Raw genomic sequence first — 23657 nt, 5'->3', positions numbered from 1 at the left:
CCTGATTCCAGTATACCCCCCTTACAACTTTGTTGTGCGGGGGTATCAATAAATTTCGAATTAAGTAACTGACACAATTACACAACTGTTGAACAAAGGAATGTTGGGAAGAAAAAAAGCCATAATCTGGGCATTTTTAACTCAAATTTTAGGAACCTGACCAACTACGGAATATACCAACCTGTAAGGCAGCTTCCCTGGATGCTGTGCAAGTTGACTTTAAAGAATCTAGGAGTACTTTAATCTCGTCACTTCCTATCTTAGCACATCCCTTATCTCCATTCACAGATTTCGCCACTTCTACAAGAGCCATGTCCGCTAACTGTTGTATCTTCGGTGTGGATACTCCAATAACACGGATCAATAATTGTAGTAACTCTTTCACTGGGAATAAACTTGGACCATTTTGCTGAAAGAATATATAATGATATTGACTATTATTATGGTTTAGTTTCCAGTCACACCAACAAAGTACAAGAGCATTGCATGCGGTGTTTATGCTTGTCTGTTAAAACAACCACTTTTGTTGACAAAAAATCTGAGTTAGAAAAAGGGGCATAACTCCATTATAGCTTTCAGTATAATGCCCCGTGTCTGACAACTGCACCATGTCATGATAAGCAAGTATTCTAAGTTTTATGTTGATAATTTTTAGATATTTTAATAATAAGATACCAAAGTTTTTGAACAATGATAGCGCAGCAATCATAATAGCTCGACTTTTTCTCCGAATAAGACAAACTAAAGGACTTCCCCTCAATGCAAAATTTTACTTGTCCAGGACTGCCCTTCCATTAAAATTTTTACTTATAGGACTTCCCCTCCATGCAAAATTTTACTTGTCCAGGACTGCCCCTCCATAAAAGATTTTACTTATCAAGGAAAGTCCCTTCATGCAAAATTTTACTTGTTGAATACAGCCCCTCCATGCAAATTTCACACAAGCTATTTCTGTCTTATTCAGTATTGTTTCTGACTGCCTATCTGACAAAGTAAGTTTGTCTTATCTAGTTTTTTTGTTTTTTTTAATATACATTTTACAAAATCTAAAAGATTTATTGTACTTACTGGTCGGCTTTCAGAATGTCGTATTTGAGCGTGTCCAGCTATCAACTTCAACACCTTTCCCATCAAACTTTCATCCTTCCCTACAGCCTCCCCGTTATTCACTAATACACAACTCAAGAAATAGTACATGAACGCAAAGCTTGTAGCATGATATAGTGTCCCGGATGTCTCACTCTCGTATGATGAACTCTCGTACACAGATTCCGAGTAGAGAATTTCTATCACCCTTGTGGCCTGTTTACTGACAGGTTCTTGTGACCATGCAGTGTCCCATTCATAGTCCGGGTTCAAAAGACGCAGTGTAGAGTTACTGAGTAAAGTACCTGTAACATTAAATAATAAATTATTACATGATATATTTAGTTTATAGTTTAATTTTTCACATCTAATGCAGCATCTATATCAAAGGTTAATGGAACACAAAGTGTTGATAATTGTTATTAATTCAACTTTCCATTCTAGTGAAGCAATTCAGCGTTTTTTTTCTTTTCTTTTTTAGATTAATGTTTTAACAGTCATCTCCTTTGAAACATCACTCATTTTGTATATTTACTTATTTATTTTGTATAATAACAAAAATCAATCTTAAATCATCCAGATAATGCTAGGATTACACTCACATTCTGTCAAGAAAATTAATTTTCAGACTAGTAATGAATAAATTTGGTTTATTCATTTTCAAAAATACCAATATAAGTTTAAGTAAAACTGTAAAACACTTGAACACCAGGACAGGTTTTCAATATTTTATTTATGTCTACTAATTTCTGTCAATACTTGACCTTTCATTAGGAGAAATTTATTCCAAACTTTTGCTACTTAAGTATAGAAAAAGTGGCCACAATTTATGACATTTGTTACTAAAATTAAACACATTGTTACTAAATATAGAAGTGATTTTGGCTGAATGCCAACAAGTCCCAGTAGTTTATATTACCAATTAAAAGTCTCATCTGCTGGTGAATAGCCCATATATTACATTTACATTAATGATAAGTTCATTGTTATTGCTGTACATGAGATATTCATGCTGGCAGATGGTTTCTGTGCATGATGCATTTGCCAATAGTGGTGAGATCAGTTGGAGTACTTAAAATGTCATTGTCTCTATATTCTATTTAGCAGTAACAGTCTTCGCCTTAATTTTTTATCAGCACTAGCCCAGTCGGGCTAGCAGCTTACAAATTTCACTAGCCCGAACACATTTTAACTAGCCCGAACCAAAATGGTATTTTTTGCATACATTTTGTACAAAAATAACACTTTCTATATGTTTTATATACCATTTAACATTATTAAAATATCAACTAATCAACTTTTCTTCCTTTCATTATTTAAATAAGAAGAGTTTAAACTACATATAAAAAGAAGATATTTTGATATTTCTGTGGCATTGTCCACAGACACTGAAAAAAATTGTTTAAAAAACTGAAAATACTCTTCTCCTCGTTAACTGTAACCATGTCGGCTGATACATGCATTGACAACATATTTATATTCCTTTTCGTATTACTTTTATTTTTTTTGGTGTGTTCCTTTTTGGCTTAGTGCCTTCAAAATACAAGAGAAAAGACATATTGTGAAGCATGAGATGACGCCTAATAAATGTCTAACAATCAATAATATTTCATAAGCGTTTAAAGTTCAATAAAGCTGCAAATAATTTTTAGGGCCAAGGTGGTTTACCCATCAAAATCTAGAGTAAAATGAAAATTCTGGGGTAAAATTTATAAAAAGAATTTGCATTGTTTTGTTATCAAATTTCATTGCCTTCTAAAAAGTTCCTTTCTTTACATACTGTAATTAAAACTTTTATACACAAAGAATTAGTCTTTGAGGAAATTGTCCGTATCTGAAAACTTGGTATGAAAATATTGAGTACAAAACTGCAGATGGCAAGGGAGAAATATGTTTTCCAATAACTAAAGTGGCAAGTACAACATTTTTCTTTATTTTGTAGCAAAAACATTATAATATATGTCTAAACAAATTGAATATTAGGTTAAGTCCTACGATGATTACACCAAATTTAACTTTATCAATAATTTCATTTCAGAAACTCCCAAGAGTTACCTTCCCTTTTTACTCGATGTCACTTCCTGCTACTTTCGTTTTCAACTTACAGCAGTGTTGACAATAGTACTTTTAGTCTTCCATCCAATTCAGCAGAAATATATTGTATTTTCATAAAGCCAAAACATGCTATCTGGAGCTCTGCATATTTCCAACATTTTCTTAATTTGGATATGAAAAAAGCCCTCGACCAGACGGGCTACCAGCTTGGAATTTTCACTCGACCACCGGCAAATTTACTCGACTCGGTCGTCGGTCGAGTGGGTTAAGTCGAAGACTGCAGTAAATGTTTACATCAGTATGTAGTTTCCGTGTAGTTTTTTTTTTTTTTTTTTTTTTAGTTTGTTTTTAATAGTAGTCTAAGAAGGAAAAAATGAAAACTAATTAAAATTTAAAACACGTTAAAATAGTTAGTTACCAAATTGCTCATCATCAAAGGCACTTGCTCCCAGCTCAACAAACACTACACAAGCCTGAGGTGCAGCTAAAGGTGACCTCAGTAATGGAACCAGCAGACGACATAACTCCTTCATATATAATCCTGTATCCATACCATTTCCTTTTATCAAAGAACTAAGAAGTTGACAGCCTTTACATAGATCCTTGTTCAGCTGTAAAATATAAATTTCCAATCTTAATATTCATTAAATATATACATGTAACTGTTATAATATTTATATATAAATCTAATCACAAAACTAGAAACTTGTCCATAGGAAATGAATGCCTCCACATTTCACTGATTTTTTTTTCAGTCTACTGACAAAGTGACGTACAGACAGACAAGGACTTATCCATGCGCCTCCCGCCTAAGTAATGGGGGCAAGAATAAGTTGATGGCCTAGTATTCATGGCAGGGAATCACACATTGTACAAAGATGGTTTGTTAGACACACAACCTGATTTATGCCCACAAAAACAAACGACATAGTCCCCTTAAGTCTCTGTATTTCACCAGTTTGCAAAGAATTTATCACCATAGGAAAACAAGGGTGCCATAGTCACAAAATACGCCCGTTTACGAAAGCGTTAGATGGAGATGGGGGCATTATGGATAAGTGTTATCTAGCAAGCAAGTTTTTATCCTTGGCACTGTGTTGTTAAATGAACCTTAAAACAAATCAGTAGGGAAGATATGCACAGGATGTGTGACCTTGACCTTGGTCGCAGGGACCTGAATTTTATGCACGGCACTCAGCCTCACAATGATGAACATTTGTGCCAAATTATATTGAAATCCCTCTATGCATGTAGAAGTTTTGCTCCAGACAAGCGTTTTGCTATGAGCTCTTACTGTGACCTTCACCTTTGACCTAGAGACTTGGTTCATGTGCAGGGCACTACGTCTCATGGTGGTGAACAATTCTATAAAGTAACATTAAAATTCCTCCATGCATGTAGAAAATATGCTCCGGACAACATCTGGATATTTAATCATCTCCAGTGACCTTGACCTTGCAAATATTAACCTAAATTAAATGTGTCACACCTGTAGTCATGATAGTTACCATTTGTGCTACAATCCATTAATAAATGATGACTAAATGGTCCCTATACACATCTTCAAATTTTTATCTGAACTTTGACCTCTATGTGTAACCTTAACTTTGGTCGCAGGGATCTGAATTTTGCGTGCGACACTCAGCCTCACAATGGTGAACATTTGTGCCAAGTTATATTGAAATCCCCCAATGAATGTAGAAGTTTTGCTCCGGACAAGCGTTTTTCAATGAGCTCTAAGTGTGACCTTGACCTTTGACCTGGAGACCTGGATCATGCATGGAGCAATACATATCATGGTGGTGAACATTTCCAGAAAGTATTATAAAAATTCTTCCATACATGTAGGAGATATGCTCCAGACAAAATCTGGATATTTCACCATCTTTAGTGACCTTGACCTTGCATATATTGACCTAAAGTACATGTGTCATAGCCGTAGTCATGATAATGACCATTTGTGTTACAATCCCTCAATAAATGATGATTAAATCGTCCCTATACACATCTTCATATTTTTATCTAAACTTTGACCTCTGTGTGGCCTTGACCTTGGCTGCCGGGACCTGAATTTTGTGCGCGACACTTCGCCTCACAATGGTGAACATTTGTGCCAAGTTATATTGAAATCCCTCTATGCATTTGGAAGTTTTGCTCCGGACAAGCATTTTTCAATGAGCTCTAAGTGTGACCTTGACCTTTGACCTAAAGACCTAGTTCATGTGCGTGACATGGCTTCTCATAATGGTGAACATTTCTATGAAATTTCATTAAAATCCCTCCATGCGTGTAGGAGATATGCTCTGGACAAAATCTGTATATTTCATCATCTTTAGTGACCTTGACCTTGTATATATTGACCTAAATTATATGTATCACAGCCATAGTCTTGATAATGACCATTTGTGTTACAATCCCTCAATAAATGATGACTAAATGGTCCATATACACATCTTCATATTTTTATCTGAACTTTGACCTCTATGTGTGACCTTGACCTTGGCCGCAAGGACCTGAATCTTGCGCGCGACACTCCGCCTCACAATGGTGAAAATTTTTGCCAAGTAATATTGAAATCCCTCTATACATGTGGAAGTTTTGCTCTGGACAAGCATTTTTCAATGAGCTCTAAGTGTGACCTTGACCTTTGACCTAGAGACCTGGTTCATGTGCGCGACACTGCTCCTCATAGTGGTGAACATTTCTATTAAGTTTCATTAAAATCCCTCCATACATGTAGGAGATATGCTCCGGACAAAATTGGACGCCGCCCGCCCGCCAGGGGCGTTCCCATAATACATCCCGTTTTTCAAACGAGCGTATAAAAAGTGCATATACATACCTCAATGAGTCTTGCCCTTATCTCAGATTCTTTCTGTAGCTGGGCTTGTAACACTTCCTCCTGTTTCTTTGTTAATTTTGGTTTCTCCTTTGGTTTACCTTTCTTTTTCTCTAGCTCCTGTAATATGTACAATATAAATCTGTCAGCTAAAACATGAAATAATTAAACTTTACCACACTTATTATCTTATATAGACTTGTCAATCTTTCAAGTTGGAAAAGACTTTTCATCATTTTTTAGAAAAACAATTTCAAAGTATTTACAGACTGAATAGGTAACAGTGTACTTTATTTTAAAATGATCTTTTGTGATGGTAAAATGACAGATTTCCAGTTTTACTGCTTCAGTTAAAACTTCAGCTGACCATTCATGCATGATTCCCGGCACAAGCATGCAACCAAGTAGAATTACTGACCTGTAAGCTAGCTTCTCACATTTTTTTGTTAGGTTTTATGTTGCACCAATAAAGAATTGGTCATATGGCTACATTCCAGTTTTATTGATGCAGGAAGACCGTAGGTACACTTCCATGCATAATTTCAGGTACAAATAGGCACCTGTGTAGAAACACAGACGTTCTGTATGCTATCTGAATAGGTTCCTCACACAAATTTTTTTTTAAAAATTCCCTGTCAGAATTATAACACACAGGAATGGGGTACGAGTTGTTTGAAATCAACAACCGTAACCACTCAGCCGTGGACGCCCCTACCTTCCTCACAAAAGAACCAAAAGCCCCTGGCAGGATTCTAAACCGTAACAGTGAGTAGTAAATATGTTAATCTAAAATATAATATGTTGCTAGGCAATAAGGACATACCTTCCTTAATTCCATCTCCTCCATTTGTTCCTTGTAGGAATATAATTTGTTCTCCCGCCTTATATTCTGATTTTGTACAGTATTCATCTTTAAACTGAATAAAAAATATTATCATTATTGTCCAGGGAATTTTTTTGGCTTATTTTATAGCCCATATTCAGTCATATTATCAATTGAAAATAGAATATTATTTTCCCAATTCACAGGAAAAAATTCCCAATTGTAAAGTACAAAATAAAAATACTGAATAACAAATTCTAAAATCTTTGAAAATAAGCGCGACTTCACTGTTATGGTGCTGAAATGTTTGAAGATGCCAGCCTAGACATTGATTCTTTGCAAAATTTAATTTTGCATTTTTTCCCCAATTTTTAACAAAACATCATCGAAGTTCCCAATTCCATGGGTATGGGTCATGTTCCCAAAATCCTGGAAAAAAAACCCTGTTGTCAACAATTAAGCAATCAATGCATACAAAAAGTTTGACATGTTTTTGCAACAAAATTTCTGTTTCATATAATGCTTGTACATGCAGAGTAGATACAATAACAGTGTTCATTATTCTTAAATCAATTGCCAATATATGTTAAAATAGAAATTTACTACAAAACTATTGCTGACTGTCAAGCCATCTTATTCCGGTTAGTCATTTTAAAAACATTAAATATGAAAGCAATACAGATTATTTCATCAACAAGGGCTAACCAATTGCAAAGTTTGAAAACTTTAGGTTATACTGCACTTCATTTATACCAGAATGAAAATAGTAGTTACATAAGGTTTTACATGTCACAATGACCTTGAACTACATACCCCAAATACAATAGTAGACTTCTTACTAACAATGGCAACCACTATACGATTTGTGAAGGCTAAAGGTAAAATTTAACCATAGTGAATAAGAAATGGGCTAATTCAAGTTAACATTGACCCTAAAATTTGACACAACGATCCGAGAAACACTTAGAAAGTGTAACAAAATCTGGGCAACCACCCTGTGAAGTTTAAAACTTAGTTGGTCAAATGGTTCACAAATGGTTCTTGCATGCAAACATTTTGTTCCACTGACATATTGTGAGAATGTCATCTGCAAATCAAAATACCCGCTCATCCTATGAAATGTGAGGGATGAGCATTAACATATACCTTTCTGCCAGGTGTTTGTCATATAGTTCCCCTTCATTACATAGATAAGCACCATACTCGTCCTTGGTTACTGTAACTAGGGCATCGTTGCCTAGCAACAAGGTTATCTTGGTAACAAAACCTGGCAACACAACATCTGATGCAATCCTGACCAGTGTTTGTACAGCATTTAATACGCTCTGTAATAAATCAAGCACAAATACAAATGAACATGTCAACGTCCCCGCGAGGGGTTTGACATTAATGGAAGATAGATAGATGAATTAAAAATTTCTTTTTTTCAAATACAGCTAAGATAAGGTGTCTTCTTTTTCAGCTTCATTTTATATTTATATTTTTGGTTGGGTTTCAACACCAAAACTGTTAAGGTCATTTAGCAACTCTCCAGCTTTCTTTGTGGAGGAAGACCTCAGATGTCCCTTAAGGAATAAACAGACATCCAAGCATACCCACTGACCTTCCATAAGCTAGCTGGAAAATTTCCCCATCAGAAAGAATGCAAAGTCCTAGGCAAGATTTGAAACTACAGCAGTGAGGGGCCAATGGTTTAAAGGCAGCAACCTTAACTAGTATGCCAGAAAGGTCCCAGTCTGTATTTCAATAATGCCAACGTCAAAAGTCAGTCATATGGCAACATTTCTCTTTGTAATGGTTATGATCCAAAGTGGTTCTTCATGCATGAATTATTTCAGACAAAAATTACACCTGATTAGAACAATTTTGACCTTTCTCACATGAAAAAACTGAAGGCTATAAGGTAACATTATAGATTCTACTGCGCTATAATAGTCATTTATCTATCAATGTATAAAATAACAGGGATTGAGAGATTCACTTACAGAAATTTATCACATACCCATGCTGATTTTGCGACTCGGTGCATATATTTTGATGTGACGTCATTTGCATTTTACAAACATAGTGTAAAGACACATAAATAACTTTATACAACTAGTTCAATAAATTCAGTATTGAACTTACAATCATTCAATATCCTCTATATCCATTATATCTAACAAAGAATATTAATTTACCTCTGTCAACTCTGTGTCTGAATCAACAATACTGAGACAAAAATCACAGTTACTTTTTACAAAACTTCTCGCATCAAGGTTCAAGGCAAACAAAATGTCCGTCCATCTATCTGGACTGTAGGACACTGAAATAAATAAACAAGATTCATTCTACACTTTATCAAATTATACACTTTATCTAATGTAACAAAATATCAATATATTAGATGAAAATTGTCATTCTCAACATGTATGTATTAAGATATTGTTAAATATAAGTTGATGTGCCTTAATCCATTAATAGATTTTTTTAAATGGTAACAAAATCTATCAATCAATATCCACAGCTTATGTTGGTAGTTTTTTTTATTATATACTTTATTTTCAAAAACGCACTGTGATTAATCCTCCATAGAAGTTTGAATAAAATAAGATATGACTGTTATTGATTGTTTATGATGTCACTATTCCTGCCAACCAACAGAATTATTCCCTAGCAATCAAACTGTTTCCCTAGTGACAGAAGTTTTACCCTACAAAATCCACACTTCTTAAACTATCATGAATCAATTTGGTATGAAATGACTAACCAATACAAGGATGGTGTGCAGTGACTAGTACAGATTTAGCAATGGCCACGGCATCCTTTACTTCTGGTTTTGGTACAGCACTGAGAGAAAAGATGGCAGCTGACAATATCCGTGGCGACACATACTTCATCTGTTCTAATACAGAATCTCTTTCTGTATCTTCACACTTCAACATGTCTACGTCAATCACCTAAAATAAACATAACATATACCGTATAAGTACTTATTTCTGCGGGCTTAATATTCTGCGATTTTTGTTAAAATAAGTGGTTTAAATTTCTGCGTATCTTATTTCTGCGATGTCATCATTCTCGCATTGATGTTTTTTATTTCTGCGTTTTAATTTAGGTATTTTTACAAAATTAACCGATACAAACAAACATCATTTCAAGATTTGTTTATGTAACATGTACGTTACTTCCGGTAAACATGCAGACGACTTATAATGTGTTTCATCGTAATCATCATGTATCGGTATATAAACGTTAATAAACAAATAAATCAACAGCGTTTTATGACAGCATTTAATTGTAATACTGCAAGTGTGAAAAATAAGCAATGGTAAAAAAAAAAGCACGTAGACACAAGATATTGTACAAATACAAAAGGGTATGTTTATTGCACCCGTCAAACTACAATAGTTTTATTTTCCAAAAAAAAATCGAGCTTATGGTGAGCGAAAATCATACAAACATGATATTTATTTAAACAAAAAGAACAAGTAAAGTAACTTTTTTTCTAACGATAAATAAAGAAAAAATCCCATCTACGAAAGACGATAACAGTACATGGTAATGTAATTATACAGTACTGATAGTTGACATGTTCCGACATAGGGTAAGACTTAATTTTCTGCAGTTTTTAAATCTGCAGTATCGTTATGAACCGCAGAAATAGCAGAAATAAAGTTCCCGCAGAAAAAAGTACTTATACGGTATTTTGTCAATTTTAAACAATTTCCTGTTAAAATTTATACTTAATTTGTTTAAATGGTTTAAAGAAATGAACATAATACTACATGTAAATGTCTTGGGAATTTCTAGACCTATTCTGGCATTGCTTCACAGATTTCCTTTGTTTAATGCTGATCAAGTTATGAAGTGTGTTATCGTATATATGTATATCTATAAAGAAATAAAGTGAACATATTTCCTTTAATTCGGGTAAAGCTGTCAGTTTGTGAACCTTGTCTGGTTTTATGAAAAGCACACAACCCTAAGTAGGGAACTATTTTCTGCTAAGCCTGAGCTATTTTCTTTCTCTTTGATTCTGATATATTTTTTCAGTAGTTTTTTTTCCTTTAAACTGAGTTAAAATGAAATATGCGCTACTTGGCAAATTAAGTCATCTATGTAGTATAGCCATTATGTATTCACATACATACCAAACATAAGACAATATCTGTCTTGATAACTGGAAAATGTAATGCAAGGATGAACAAACCTAACGCTTTAAGCTTCCCCAGAAATATATGTTCCAAGTGCATTATACAAACAATTTTATAACCAATGGAATATGTGATGCAAAGATGAACAAACCTAATGCTATTAGCTTCCTAAGAAATATATTTTCCAGGCATATTACAGAAACAGTTCCATAATTAGTATAGTGCATTAGTCACATTTTTACCTTTTGTGTTTGTAGGAACTCATCAAATACTTGTATCATAGAGAGAGCTATAGCTGTACCACCTAGCAAAGATAGTATTCTCTTCACACTGTTCATGGTGAACTTTCTTATACCATACGATTTCCTGGTTATACAGTATACTATAGCCTTGTAATAGGGTCTGTAATACAATAAAAACTTAAATTGTTAATATTGTACTCAATTACAATTACACCCAACATAGTAAGAAGATTTTTTACACCTACTTTATCACAAATAATTCTATAAAAGCATTTGTAGCACTTAGAAATACTTTATCATAAGTTATGCTATAAAACAATTTGTTACATTTACAAATATGTAAACTTTATGATAAGATATGCTATAAAAAATATTTGTTACAGTTAAAGAAAACTTTATCATAAGTTATGCTCATAAGTTATGATGTAAAAACATTTGTTGCACTTATAGAAATCTATCATCAAGGACAGTAAAGTCACTTTTCAATTTTTTTTACATCTGTTACAATTAAATATTGATACATTCATAGAAAATTGCAAAATCATTTAAGAAATAACTGAACTTTTACTCTATACATTATCTTATTAAATGCATTGCTTCTTTCTCAAGAATTCTATACTGCATATTACTATACTTTAAATTCTTAACAAAATATTTATTTTCCCCCATGTATTACAGATATGTTTTAATCTTACCTTGATATTTTTTCAGTCATTTTACTGGGAAACTCCAGAATGAGTTTTTCTGACAAACTGACAACACCTTCCAATGCTGAAGATTTAAATATAACAACATTATACATTCCTGTGTTTTAGGGGATAGGTGTGGGCTATTTGTAACATAGAATTTTACTTTTCTTACTTGGTAGTAAATACAAAATTTGCACAACAAAATTTGTACAATATTAACCCTAAGCCTGTTCGCATTAACTGATCCTAAATCAACCAGTGCTGACGAAGATAAAGTCTATCATGATCTAGCATTGATTACTTTTCAGTTGCTATTTCTTTTGGAATTTTCACTAAAAAATGATGAACGGTTTTGTTCAGATTGAAAGATAGGTGACTCCATTTCAGGTATTTAATGTGGTAATCGTTAAATATGACAATAACTTGATTACATCATTGATCACAGAAAGGTGTTTGCAAAGAAATATTCTTCATTGGCTAAACATTACATCAAAGCAGATTTGTAAATTAAACAAAATTTACATTTTATTATTTTTTTTTTTTATGTGTCAAAATCATACACAACTCTGGGATATACCTGTATGTTTGGGACATTATGGTCTATATATGATTGTAGTGCACTTAAGTGCCAAACTGCAATGGTAGCTTGTCAAGTAAAGTATACAAACAGAAGTTACCTGAATCTGTAACTGAGCTGAGATATTTCTCGTTGACTAGTATCTGTTTATCACAGTCCAATACCACATTCCACAAGGGACCGAGTTTACTCTCTGAAAATATAATATAGATCTATATTGTTTTCTGTGTTTAACGCCAATCTTAACATCTTAAAATCTCAGCAGACGCTCCACCTAACCAGCCATCCTGGATAACTAACCAGTAATGACAAATTTTGTAGCTTTGGCGCGAAGTCACATAACGTGGCTTTTGTCCGAAAAATTTGTTTATGTTATTATATGCTATGTCACTTTCTATGTATGTAAACATTCAGTGTTAATAAAGAAACAAACCGAACACAACACTTAGTTTTCTCATGATCTCGTCCTCACATTTTATGGTGCCGTGACCAGGACACGAACCTGGGTTGTCACGGCAAGTGAATGCCTACTAATCTCACATGATTTCTTAATCAGCGGTGAGATACAAATGACCATTTAGACTCGATGTTCTAGATCAATAGTTATAGAGTAATTACACCTTGCACAAGTATCGAACCAGTGACCCCCTGCATAACTTAACTAATGCTCTACCTATTGTCACATAAGATGGAGTAAAGATAGAATACAAAACAAAAGCAGTATTAAATGATTCATTCATTTATTTCATACCAATTGGTATAGAACTTCATTTTGTCAACTTGTATTATCAGCCATATTCAATTATCATACACTGTCAGTTGCCATTTCAAGCAAACAATTGGTCCCTTAGAACAAAGTTTATCCTATACCAATAACCAAGATCACTTTGTTTTCACCAATAAGAATGGTGTCAAAAGCTCAAGTTTTGTTTTGTTTTTTATGGACATTTTTAAATGTGGTCTGTCTATCTCTTCTTAATGTAGTCTATTCAACATGAGTGAATATCAGTCATATCAAACTATGCAAAAACTGTAACATTCATGTACAAAAAATTCTAGTGAAATTGTTTTGTTTGTTTATCTAGTTATCAAGCCATTTTTCTTATATTTTTTGTTGTTATATTTTGGCAGTTAGTCCTTACAAGCTTTCCTGGATAACAAGCCGGTAATCACCAATGTCTCCTCAATGAACCAACCACTTATCCCACATAATTTCTGAATCAACCCTGACAAATGGATGACAGTTAGTCAAGGTCAGAGATCATTTGTCATTTAGAAATTTCGCCTTGCCCAAGGATCGAACCATTGACCCCTGGATTACAAATTTGACTCTTTTTGTCGAGCTTAGCGGGCATGAAAGTGCAGTTACAGTTATATTCTCCCTAATTCAAGGAAAAATTCTAAAATATAATAATCAACATATGTTTTCCTATAGTTACTTCATACCTGCGTTAATATCCACCAATGAGAGTTTAATAAGAATATTTGCAGCAGACACAGCTTCTGTTACCAAGGCAACCTGTGTAGACTGGCTCACAGCTTTCTCTATAGACTGTAACAAGACTGGTATCATGTCAACACCTTGCATAAGTGTATCACCTAAAATTATAACAAACATTTCAATTTATTAATCCTACATACAATACTGGTTTGGGAGATAAACTCGGCCGAAAATCAGTGTTTTGGGGGCATATTTCATTTATTTGTTTACGTATTCTGATGAATCTTGCACCATAATAAACTTCAGCGCTTCGATTTTCCGGTATCACCATAAAAGTTATATTTAGAAACATAACGGGTAATTTTGAGAGGCCCTGGAAGAGTTCCGTAAAAAGGATATTTTAAACGCGTGCGAGTAGATAATTCCGGCTCTTTGTTTTTCTTCTTAAATGAGTAAGTTAAAACGTAAAATAACATGTTTAGACATTTTATTATTTCTTTGCTGTTCATTTATGTCAAATAAAAAATATTTGTTACCAAAATTGTTGAGCATTACGTTAGTATAATGAATATCTATGATAACACGATATTTATATGCAACGTAATATGTAACATATAAATCATTTTTTACGTAAAAACACATGCATTATCATTTATTAACGAAATGTGTAGTGAAAGAATTAGTGATTCAAATTTATTTTTGCTAAGCTAAACAGAGTGAAGAAGAAATTAATTTAGTGGTATTCAACCTACACATTAACATATAAAAGGAGAATTTAACATCAGTCTTTCAATCTATTCCACTTAAAGATTACAATTGTGTAATCAGCCTTTTTTCTGAGTTAGCAAGACAAAAGCGAGTCTGAATTTCATCTACAAAATGTATACGTAAACGTTGTCTGCTTTACCGGTAGTCGGTCAATATATAAAAGTACCCCTGTGCGGGCCTCAAAATGAGCATCTGCTGCACATGCGCACAACAATGGGATTCCCGTACTTTTTATAGGCATGCTTTGTAAAAGTCTGTGTTATTTTTTAAATATCTTACCAAACTTGACAAAATTTCCAGATATTGTCGAATTCCAGCGATAGTATGAGACGGTGAGCTTGATTAGATTAAAAATTACGATAACTCGATTTAATTATAAAAAGCCGAGTTTATCAACCAGCCGAAGTTATCTCCCCAACCAGTATAGAAATTTCTTCAAAATTGAACATTTGGTTTTCATAAAGGTCTAATTTTATCCCAATTTACATAATTCTATGATTAAATATACAAACTAGGCATACTAAACCTGGTACAAAGTTATGTCAAACTAAAATCTCAGGCATTTGATTGGTCAGAAACTAGCACAGAATGAAGATAGACCACTGAAAATCCTGAGATTTGAGACAAATCTCAGAAGGAAGTTTCATCACCTCGAGATCAGGCCACAAAATTATTAAACATTTTTTTCTGAGATATTTCGAATCTCAGGATTTTCATTGGTCAGTGCACTTTCATTGCCAGTTTCTGACCAATCAAATGCCTCAGATCTGAGTTTGAGTTAGAAAATTTCTTTATAACCTTGGTCCAAGTTGTCAAAAGGGTAGATAATATCTGCATTACTATTTTAACTAATCCACAAATAGTTTTTCCAAGATCAACCTACCATGAAAAGATGCATTCATACAAAGAATGTATGCATTTCTTACTGGTGATGTGGAAGATTTCAGTGTTATTCCTTTCTGAAAAACACAAAATATGTAAATATTATCATAAATAACAAGCTCAAGAATTTAATATCTCAGCATTTGTTGGTATTTTATTTTCTACTTTAGATGGCAGGGTGATATTTCAATACTATAGAATACAGCTTTTTGTCCTGTGCTATGTTTTGTTCAAGTATAAAAGAATCAGCAAGATGAAATTTGTCCATCAACAAACATTCCAACATTTCAAGGTTGTGAACTACAATGTATTTTCTTTCTTAATTGATGAACCTGTTGTTCTCTTCTGTTTTACTTATGCTTAAATATCTCCTTTACCTCAAATGCAGGTACACACAGGCGGGCAGGAGATTTTTTTTATTGTTTTTTGGGGTTGGTTTAATGTTGCACTAACAGTTAACACAGTAATGGTCATATGGCGACACTCCAGCTTCACTGGTGAAGGAAGACCTCAGGTGCCCCTGACGCAAACAAGTACTTGAGTAGAACCCTCGATGTTCTGTAAGCTTGCTGGATAGCTTTCTCACATGAAGAATCTTAAGTCAAATCTACAGCGGTGAGACGCAAGTGGTTTGAAGTCAACATCCGTAACCATTTGGCCTTGGATAATTTAAAAGCATAGCAAAAAATATTTTTGATAAAGCTATATCAGTCACAGTGTGAGAGCTAAACTGTGAGAAATATAGATTTTATTTCACAGGTAAAACCAGGTATTTCACTGGTAAGCATAAAATAACATGTATTACCTTGAACCACAACATCAGTTTGTCAGGTACCTGAGTGTAAAACTTACTGCACCACTGTGACATCATTGACAGTGCATGAATCAACGTACCTTCATGTACTGTAAAATAAAATCACCATCAATTAGACAAAACAAACAACTTTGTCTCTTATCACAAGGCAATATTGAAAGTATTTCTTAGGTCTTATTTAACTCTCATTTAATACTTTGTACTCATATATCATTTTATTCTTATAATAGTAATTATATTATCTCATAGCAATATTGAAAGTATTTCTTAGGTCTTATTCTCTCATTTAAATTTTTGTACAAAGATATCATATTATTCTTATTATACTATTTACGAATTTCTTTTAGTGATTAAAAATCTGGAAGTTGGTCAGCATAAAATAGAGCCTGACCAAAACTGCAAAGATGTCAACTCTAAATCTAATATTGTAATGGTCAATCAGTGCTGACAGTTACTAATTGCAAGACAATAAATACAGCCAATTATGCATAATGAAAATCTCATAAAAAACATGTAATTAAAGGGAAGTAACTGATAACTTACCTTCAGATGACAATACTGGAATAAAGAGTTCTACTATAGATGTACTAAGATTCTGCAGTGTGGGGGCGCCACTAACTGTATTCTTGCTCATGTTTCCTACAGCTTGTAGTACACTGACCTTCTGTTCTGTCAGGGATAATTTACCTTCTGATCCTGGGAAAAAACATCATTTATGTAACAGAATGAATAAAATACTTAATAATACTTCTATTATCCAAAAGAAAAAAATATAAGCAAATTTACTTTGAAATACAATAATTAACCTTCAGTCTGCTGGTAGAAACTAATTTTATGCATCTGTGACCAGTACGAATCAAGATGAACTGGTAGGACAAATCTATGCAGTCTTATTATGGTCTGCACTATTTGCTTATTAAGTCAGTACTTATTCTAGAAACAATTTGCTAAAATTATTGTTTTGGTCCATAAAAATGAAAAATGGACAAGTGAATCTAAGATATTGATCATGGAAAATATTAAAGTGAATTGGTCTATAATGGAAGATCTTTAATGAACAATGAACAATTACTCTGAAATTATTCTGTATTAGATATAACAACAAAACTACAAAGGAATATTTGGTATTTGTTGGCAAGTGCGAGACACATGATGGGATATTTCATATATTTATATATCAGATATATTTACAAATCAGACAATAAAACCTTCTAGAACAAAATATCAACATTCATCACATAAATGTTCATTTCTACATCACTTACATCTTTTATCAACAGTTTTTTAAGCAACATTTCATAAGAATATCTAAATGATACATTTCCATAACTTTTTTAGCAATATTTGAAATACTTTTGAAAAAATATGCCCATTGTAGACCAATCCACTTTAAACAAAAAAAGTTTTGTTTTTTTTTCATCCATAAGAAAGGAACATACCATTGAGTACAGCAAACAGATGTTTTGTAACTTTCTCTACAATCTCATGGTCACTACACTGGGTGGCAAGATTTAACATAGCACCGCATGCTTCTTCTCTCACTGAACTATCTTTTGACGTCAGCTGCACTGTAGTAAAACATATCAAATATTCATTCATACTTGTGTTAATTTCACTCACTTAATTTGTATAGCAGATTTGATAATACCTTTGATGCTGTTTCAATGCTGTATGTCACATGGCTCACTGTCAAATTATCATTTTGTAAATGTATATTTTTTATTTAACCAAACATTTCTTAAGAAAATAGAGTTGAAATTGACTGGGTAGGAACAATATCTAATTTGAAGAGAAACAGATGCTGATATTTCATATAAATATGTTGCATGTGAAACAAGAGCCTGGAAAAGTCTGATTGCTTATTAACTAACCTCCAAGTGGTTTCACAATCTCCATGGCATACTGACTGAGATCTAACTGTAGTCCTGCCAACATGTATCCAAATGCTGAAATACAAGATGTACAACTGTTTCATTAAAATAGAGATAAAAAATTCCACTTGTCCGCTCCTAAATTATAAAAAGAATTTCAAAGAACCAGATGCAAGAGAAAAATGTTGACTGCACATTGGATTTAGAAGCTACTAGTCCTGCAGGACGAGTGACTTTGAAAGCATTTTTCCATATCTGTAAAGCCGACAAACATGTATTGGTCTTTGTTAGAGCCTCAACTTCAATTTTATTCCCATATAAGCCATATTTAAATGCTCAGATTTATTTGATTCATACAGTGTCTAAGCATAGTAAAGAAAGTTGTCATTAAATTTTTGAATCTGAGAGGGTCCATTTTCACATCAGGGTCTTTCAACACATACAACAAAAAGTGTTTTCATAGTTTTGAAATGAACCAAAATGCAATTGAGACGGTACGGTAATTTTGCTCTACAGCCACTTCTTAATGACAATCATGAAAAAAATAATTCTAGAATTGATGGTAAAAGACAGAAGGTGCACATTTTATCATTTCAGACTCATTGCCTTATCAGAAACCATTAATGCTAATTTAGCTCACATTAGATCCTAAAGTATCCAATTTACAAGATGAGCATACCAAGAGGGGAAAGGGGGGGGGATATATATGATGAAAGAAACAAAGTTTGTTTGTTTGGTTTTAACACATTTTTTATCATTATCTCATGAGACAGCCCACTTGAGCAGATAACTAACCTTTAAACACAAATTTTCCCCCAAGTGACCTATTTCTAATCTTTCTTCTGAATCAGTGGTGAGAGAGACAAAAGACTGTAAGACTCAATGTCCAAGACCAATTGTCACAGAGAAATTCTACCTAACTTGTGGATCAAACCAACATCCCCTGGATGTTCTCATAATTGAGCCAAGAGGGCGGACAGAAGCAAACAATCTTTTCTATTCATAATTCTATAATAAATACAATTTGTAATTTACATTGGTATATCAGTACTGCCTTTCTCTAGCTTCTATACAAAATTCCTAAGTGTGATATAAACATAAGGTATGAAATAATGAAAGGTGTGGTCGGGTATTTCTAGAGTTTAGGGTAAGTACCTTGAAGAATGATTTCCGGGTTACGTAGAAGAGCTTTCTGTGTTGCTGGCCACACCTTGTCCTTGAATGTAGCGTGACTGCAGTGCCGTAATATGTCATCACTTGCCAGCTAAAATACGTAACACTTGTAAATTTCTTTCACAGATTGGCAGATTACACAAAGATACTCTCTTAAAACAGGGCAGACTATAAATCACATAACTCTTGCTTCAAAATTAAGTATAATATAATAGCAATTAATTTAAAGTTTGTGCCTAATATCAAGAAATTATTTCTCAACCCCAAGTAAATATGTCAATGTCTGTATATTTTTTTTAGTTGGGTTTCATGTCACTAAAACACTGTTAAGGTGATATGTTGACAGTCCAGCTCTACCAGTGAAGGAAGACCTCAGGTGCCTGTCTGTGCACTAACAGGCACATCCCTAAGCTAGCTGGATAACTTCTTACATGAAAAGATCCAAAGTCCCTGGTAGGATTCAAACTCACAGCGGTGAGGGGCAAGTGGTTTGAGGTAAACAAGTCAACACTGTACAAAAACTTATCCAAATCAGGAATCTTTATATGAAAGAAATCTCTGTTTCAGCAAATAAAATATATCTATTTGTACTGTAAGAAATATTAATATAAAGATTCAAAATAAGGAATGTTAAACATACAAGAACAGCAAGAGGTGGTCTACTGCGGCAGCCAATAACATGCTTCAAATAGGCCTCCAAAAATACTTCCTGAAAATTTAAACAACCATTAATTATTATTAAGTATTTACATTTTCAATGAATCATAAAATTAGGTAAAAACTACTACATGTGACAATATGTCAACAACCTGAGTAGCTTTCAAAATGAAGAGAATTAGCACCCCTAAAATGATCCAAACCAAGAACATAAATGGAAATGTGGAAATTCAGAAATCTTAATCATTCAGGCACCTTGCTATATTTTTTCCCCAAAAAATTATACATTTAAGTAATCAAGAACAAGTTTGGAAAAAAATTTACCTTTCGTGAATTCAGGACTTCTTCCATTTTACTAGAAAAGAGAAACTTCATGTGCATACTGATAAGGCAAATACTGTACATAGAGTGTTCCAAATTCTCCAGGAAAGCCCCATACTTCTCAACCACAGCAGGTCCCTGCAAATAGTAGATTAAATATACTAAAAGCAATGGACAGATAGTGTCAGACACTGAAAGTACATGTTTTAACATTATAGTCACCAAAAGCTCACTGTATTTTTATTTTCTTTTGTTGGTTGTTTTGTCACACCGAAACAGTATAGGTCATATGGCAACTTTCAAGCTTTACTAGTGGTGGAAGACCTCAGGTGCCCCTTTCTGCATTATAACATGCAAAAACAGGCTCCTGAGTAGCATGGATGGCCCAGCTCAATGTATACTTGAATAACTAAGTCAGTGATAAAACCAGCAATGAAAACTAGATCTCTAAAATGCATTAACATTGACAGTTCTGATACATCTTATATATACATGTTTTTTTATCTAAAAAGTGTTTAAAATGTATGTTCCTTAGCCCAGGTATTGTGGGTTCTGGCCCTATAGGGACAACCGTGTTTCCTGAAATGACACCAGTCCTGGTAAGTTCCAATCCTATAAGCTGGCTCTTGATAGTTTAAATAAGTGACATGCTTCCTTCACTATAAAGCTTAAATAATGTTTAAACTACTCAACAAATCTGAAACATTTTTCAAAATATCAATATTTATTTGCCTCGATAATGAAAGTTTTAAATTTATTTGAATCACGCCCATAACTTTCCATTACTGGTGTCATATATACATTATAAAAGAAACATACGATTTCCCCACTAGGGCTCAAAACCTAGATCCCTTGCATATGCCATAACTCAAAACCATGCATATGCCATAACTGAGTACTGCTTCCCGTATAATTTTACCTTTATTTCACACTAGCCGTTCACTCAGGCCACCAGCAGGTAAGATTTTAAACTTCTAGCTACTGAGTGAGCATTTTTCTCAATGAAATACTCTTAATCTAACAAGATATGTTTGTAAAACATGTATGCCCCCTATCAGCAGCCAATTAGTCATGTGATAAGGTTATTATGCATGACTTCTGACCCAGTTAAACAGTCAAACAATTAATAAGGGTTATCAAGTATCTACTGGTCATGACCTTAACCTTTGACCCCTTGACCCAAAACTCAATAGGGGTCATCTGCTGGTCACGACCAATCATCATACAAAGTTTGAAGTTCCTAGGCCTAGGCGTTTTTAGTAAATTGATCAGAAACCGTTTTTACCTACAAGGTCAATGTGACCTTGACCTTTGACCCCTTGACCCCAAAATCAATAGGGGTCATCTGCTGGTCATGACCAATCACCATGCCTAGGTTGAAGTTCCTAGGCCTAAGGGTTCTCTTATTATTGATCGGAAACCGTTTTAACATACAAGGTCAATGTGACCTTGACCTTTGACCCCAAAATCAATAGGGGTCATCTGCTGGTCATGACCAATCACCATGCCAAGTTTGAAGTTCCTAGGCCGAAGCGTTCTTTAGTTTTTGATCAGAAACCGTTTTTACTTACAAGGTCATTGTGACCTTGACCTTTGACCCCTTAATCCCAAAATCAATAGGAGTAATCTGCTGGTCATGACAAATCACCATACCAAGCTTGAAGTTCCTAGGCCTAAGTGTTCTTGAGTTATTGATCAGAAACCGTTTTTACTTACAAGGTCAATGTGACCTTGACGTTTGACCCCTTCACCTAAAACTCAATAGGGGTCATCTGCTGGTCATGACCAATCATCACACAAAGGTTGAAGTTCCTAGGCCTAAGCGTTTTTAGTTAATTGATCGGAAACCGTTTTTACCTACAAGGTCAATGTGACCTTGACCTTTGACCCCTTGACCCCAAAATCAATAGGTCATCTGCTGGTCATGACCAATCACCATACCAAGTTTGAAGTTCTAGGCATAAGGGTTCTTAAGTTATTGATCGGAAAGCATTTTTACCTACAAGGTCAATGTGACCTTGCCCTTTAACCCCTTAACCCAAAATCAATAGGGTCATCTGCTGGTCATGACCAATCACCATACCAAGTTTGAAGTTCCTAGGCCTAAGGGTTCTTTTGTTATTGATCGGAAACCGTTTTTACCTAAAAGGTCAATGTGACCTTGACCTTTGACCCCAAAATCAATAGGGGTCATCTACTGATCATGACCAATCACCATCTCAAGTTTGAAGTCCCTAGGCCTTAGGGTTCTTTCATTATTGATCGGAAACCGTTTTTACCTACAAGGTCAATGTGACCTTGACCTTTGACCCCTTAACCCCAAAATCAATAGGGGTCATCTGATTGGTCATAACCAATCACCATACCAAGTTTGAAGTTCCTAGGCCTTAAGGTTCTTTAGTTATTGATTGGAAACCGTTTTTACCTACAAGGTCAATGTGACCTTGACCTTTGACCCCAAAATCAATAGGGGTCATCTACTGATCATGACCAATCACCATACCAAGTTTGAAGTTCCTAGGCCTTAAGGTTCTTTAGTTATTGATCGGAAACTGTTTTTGCTTTCAAGGTCAATGTGACCTTGACCTTTGACCCCTTGACCCCAAAATCAATAGGGGTCATCTACTGGTCATGACCAATCACCATACCAAGTTTGAAGTTCCTAGGCCTTAAGGTTCTTTAGTTATTGATCGGAAACCGTTTTTGCTTTCAAGGTCAATGTGACCTTGAACTTTGACCCCTTGACCCCAAAATCAATAGGGGTCATCTACTGGTCATGACCAATCACCATCTCAAGTTTGAAGTCCCTAGGCCTAAGGGTTCTTTCATTATTGATCGGAAACCGTTTTTACCTACAAGGTCAATGTGACCTTGACCTTTGACCCCTTAACCCCAAAATCAATAGGGGTCATCTGATTGGTCATAACCAATCACCATACCAAGTTTGAAGTTCCTAGGCCTTAAGGTTCTTTAGTTATTGATTGGAAACCGTTTTTACCTACAAGGTCAATGTGACCGTGACCTTTGACCCCTTGACCCCAAAATCAATAGGGGTCATCTACTGATCATGACCAATCACCATACCAAGTTTGAAGTTCCTAGGCCTTAAGGTTCTTTAGTTATTGATCGGAAACCGTTTTTGCTTTCAAGGTCAATGTGACCTTGACCTTTGACCCCAAAATCAATAGGGGTCATCTACTGGTCATGACCAATCACCATACCAAGTTTGAAGTTCCTAGGCCTTAAGGTTCTTTAGTTATTGATCGGAAACCGTTTTTGCTTT

At 34.3% G+C, this 23657-nt stretch overlaps 1 protein-coding gene across 1 annotated transcript in view; it reads right to left on the bottom strand.

Annotated features, from left to right (window-relative positions):
• The window catches only part of LOC132712974 (stalled ribosome sensor GCN1-like), a 66520-nt gene that overhangs the window by 35230 nt on the left and 7633 nt on the right, over window positions 1-23657 (bottom strand). The window contains exons 6-25 of the mRNA XM_060695416.1: window positions 20378-20512; window positions 20037-20105; window positions 19379-19487; window positions 18224-18298; window positions 17792-17920; window positions 16896-17048; window positions 16344-16441; window positions 15540-15615; window positions 13894-14046; window positions 12548-12640; window positions 11877-11952; window positions 11182-11341; window positions 9553-9742; window positions 8984-9108; window positions 7950-8128; window positions 6804-6897; window positions 5984-6100; window positions 3560-3752; window positions 1069-1391; window positions 182-409 (exon numbers count right to left, since the gene is read on the bottom strand). Coding sequence (XP_060551399.1) covers window positions 182-409; window positions 1069-1391; window positions 3560-3752; window positions 5984-6100; window positions 6804-6897; window positions 7950-8128; window positions 8984-9108; window positions 9553-9742; window positions 11182-11341; window positions 11877-11952; window positions 12548-12640; window positions 13894-14046; window positions 15540-15615; window positions 16344-16441; window positions 16896-17048; window positions 17792-17920; window positions 18224-18298; window positions 19379-19487; window positions 20037-20105; window positions 20378-20512 — 2775 coding nt within the window. The remainder of the gene's footprint in view (window positions 1-181; window positions 410-1068; window positions 1392-3559; window positions 3753-5983; window positions 6101-6803; window positions 6898-7949; window positions 8129-8983; window positions 9109-9552; window positions 9743-11181; window positions 11342-11876; window positions 11953-12547; window positions 12641-13893; window positions 14047-15539; window positions 15616-16343; window positions 16442-16895; window positions 17049-17791; window positions 17921-18223; window positions 18299-19378; window positions 19488-20036; window positions 20106-20377; window positions 20513-23657) is intronic.

Source organism: Ruditapes philippinarum, unplaced genomic scaffold, assembly GCF_026571515.1.
Source record: "Ruditapes philippinarum isolate M1 unplaced genomic scaffold, ASM2657151v2 ctg2104_1_1_1_1, whole genome shotgun sequence".
Lineage (NCBI taxonomy): Eukaryota > Metazoa > Mollusca > Bivalvia > Venerida > Veneridae > Ruditapes > Ruditapes philippinarum.
This window is presented reverse-complemented; position numbering and strand designations above follow the sequence as displayed.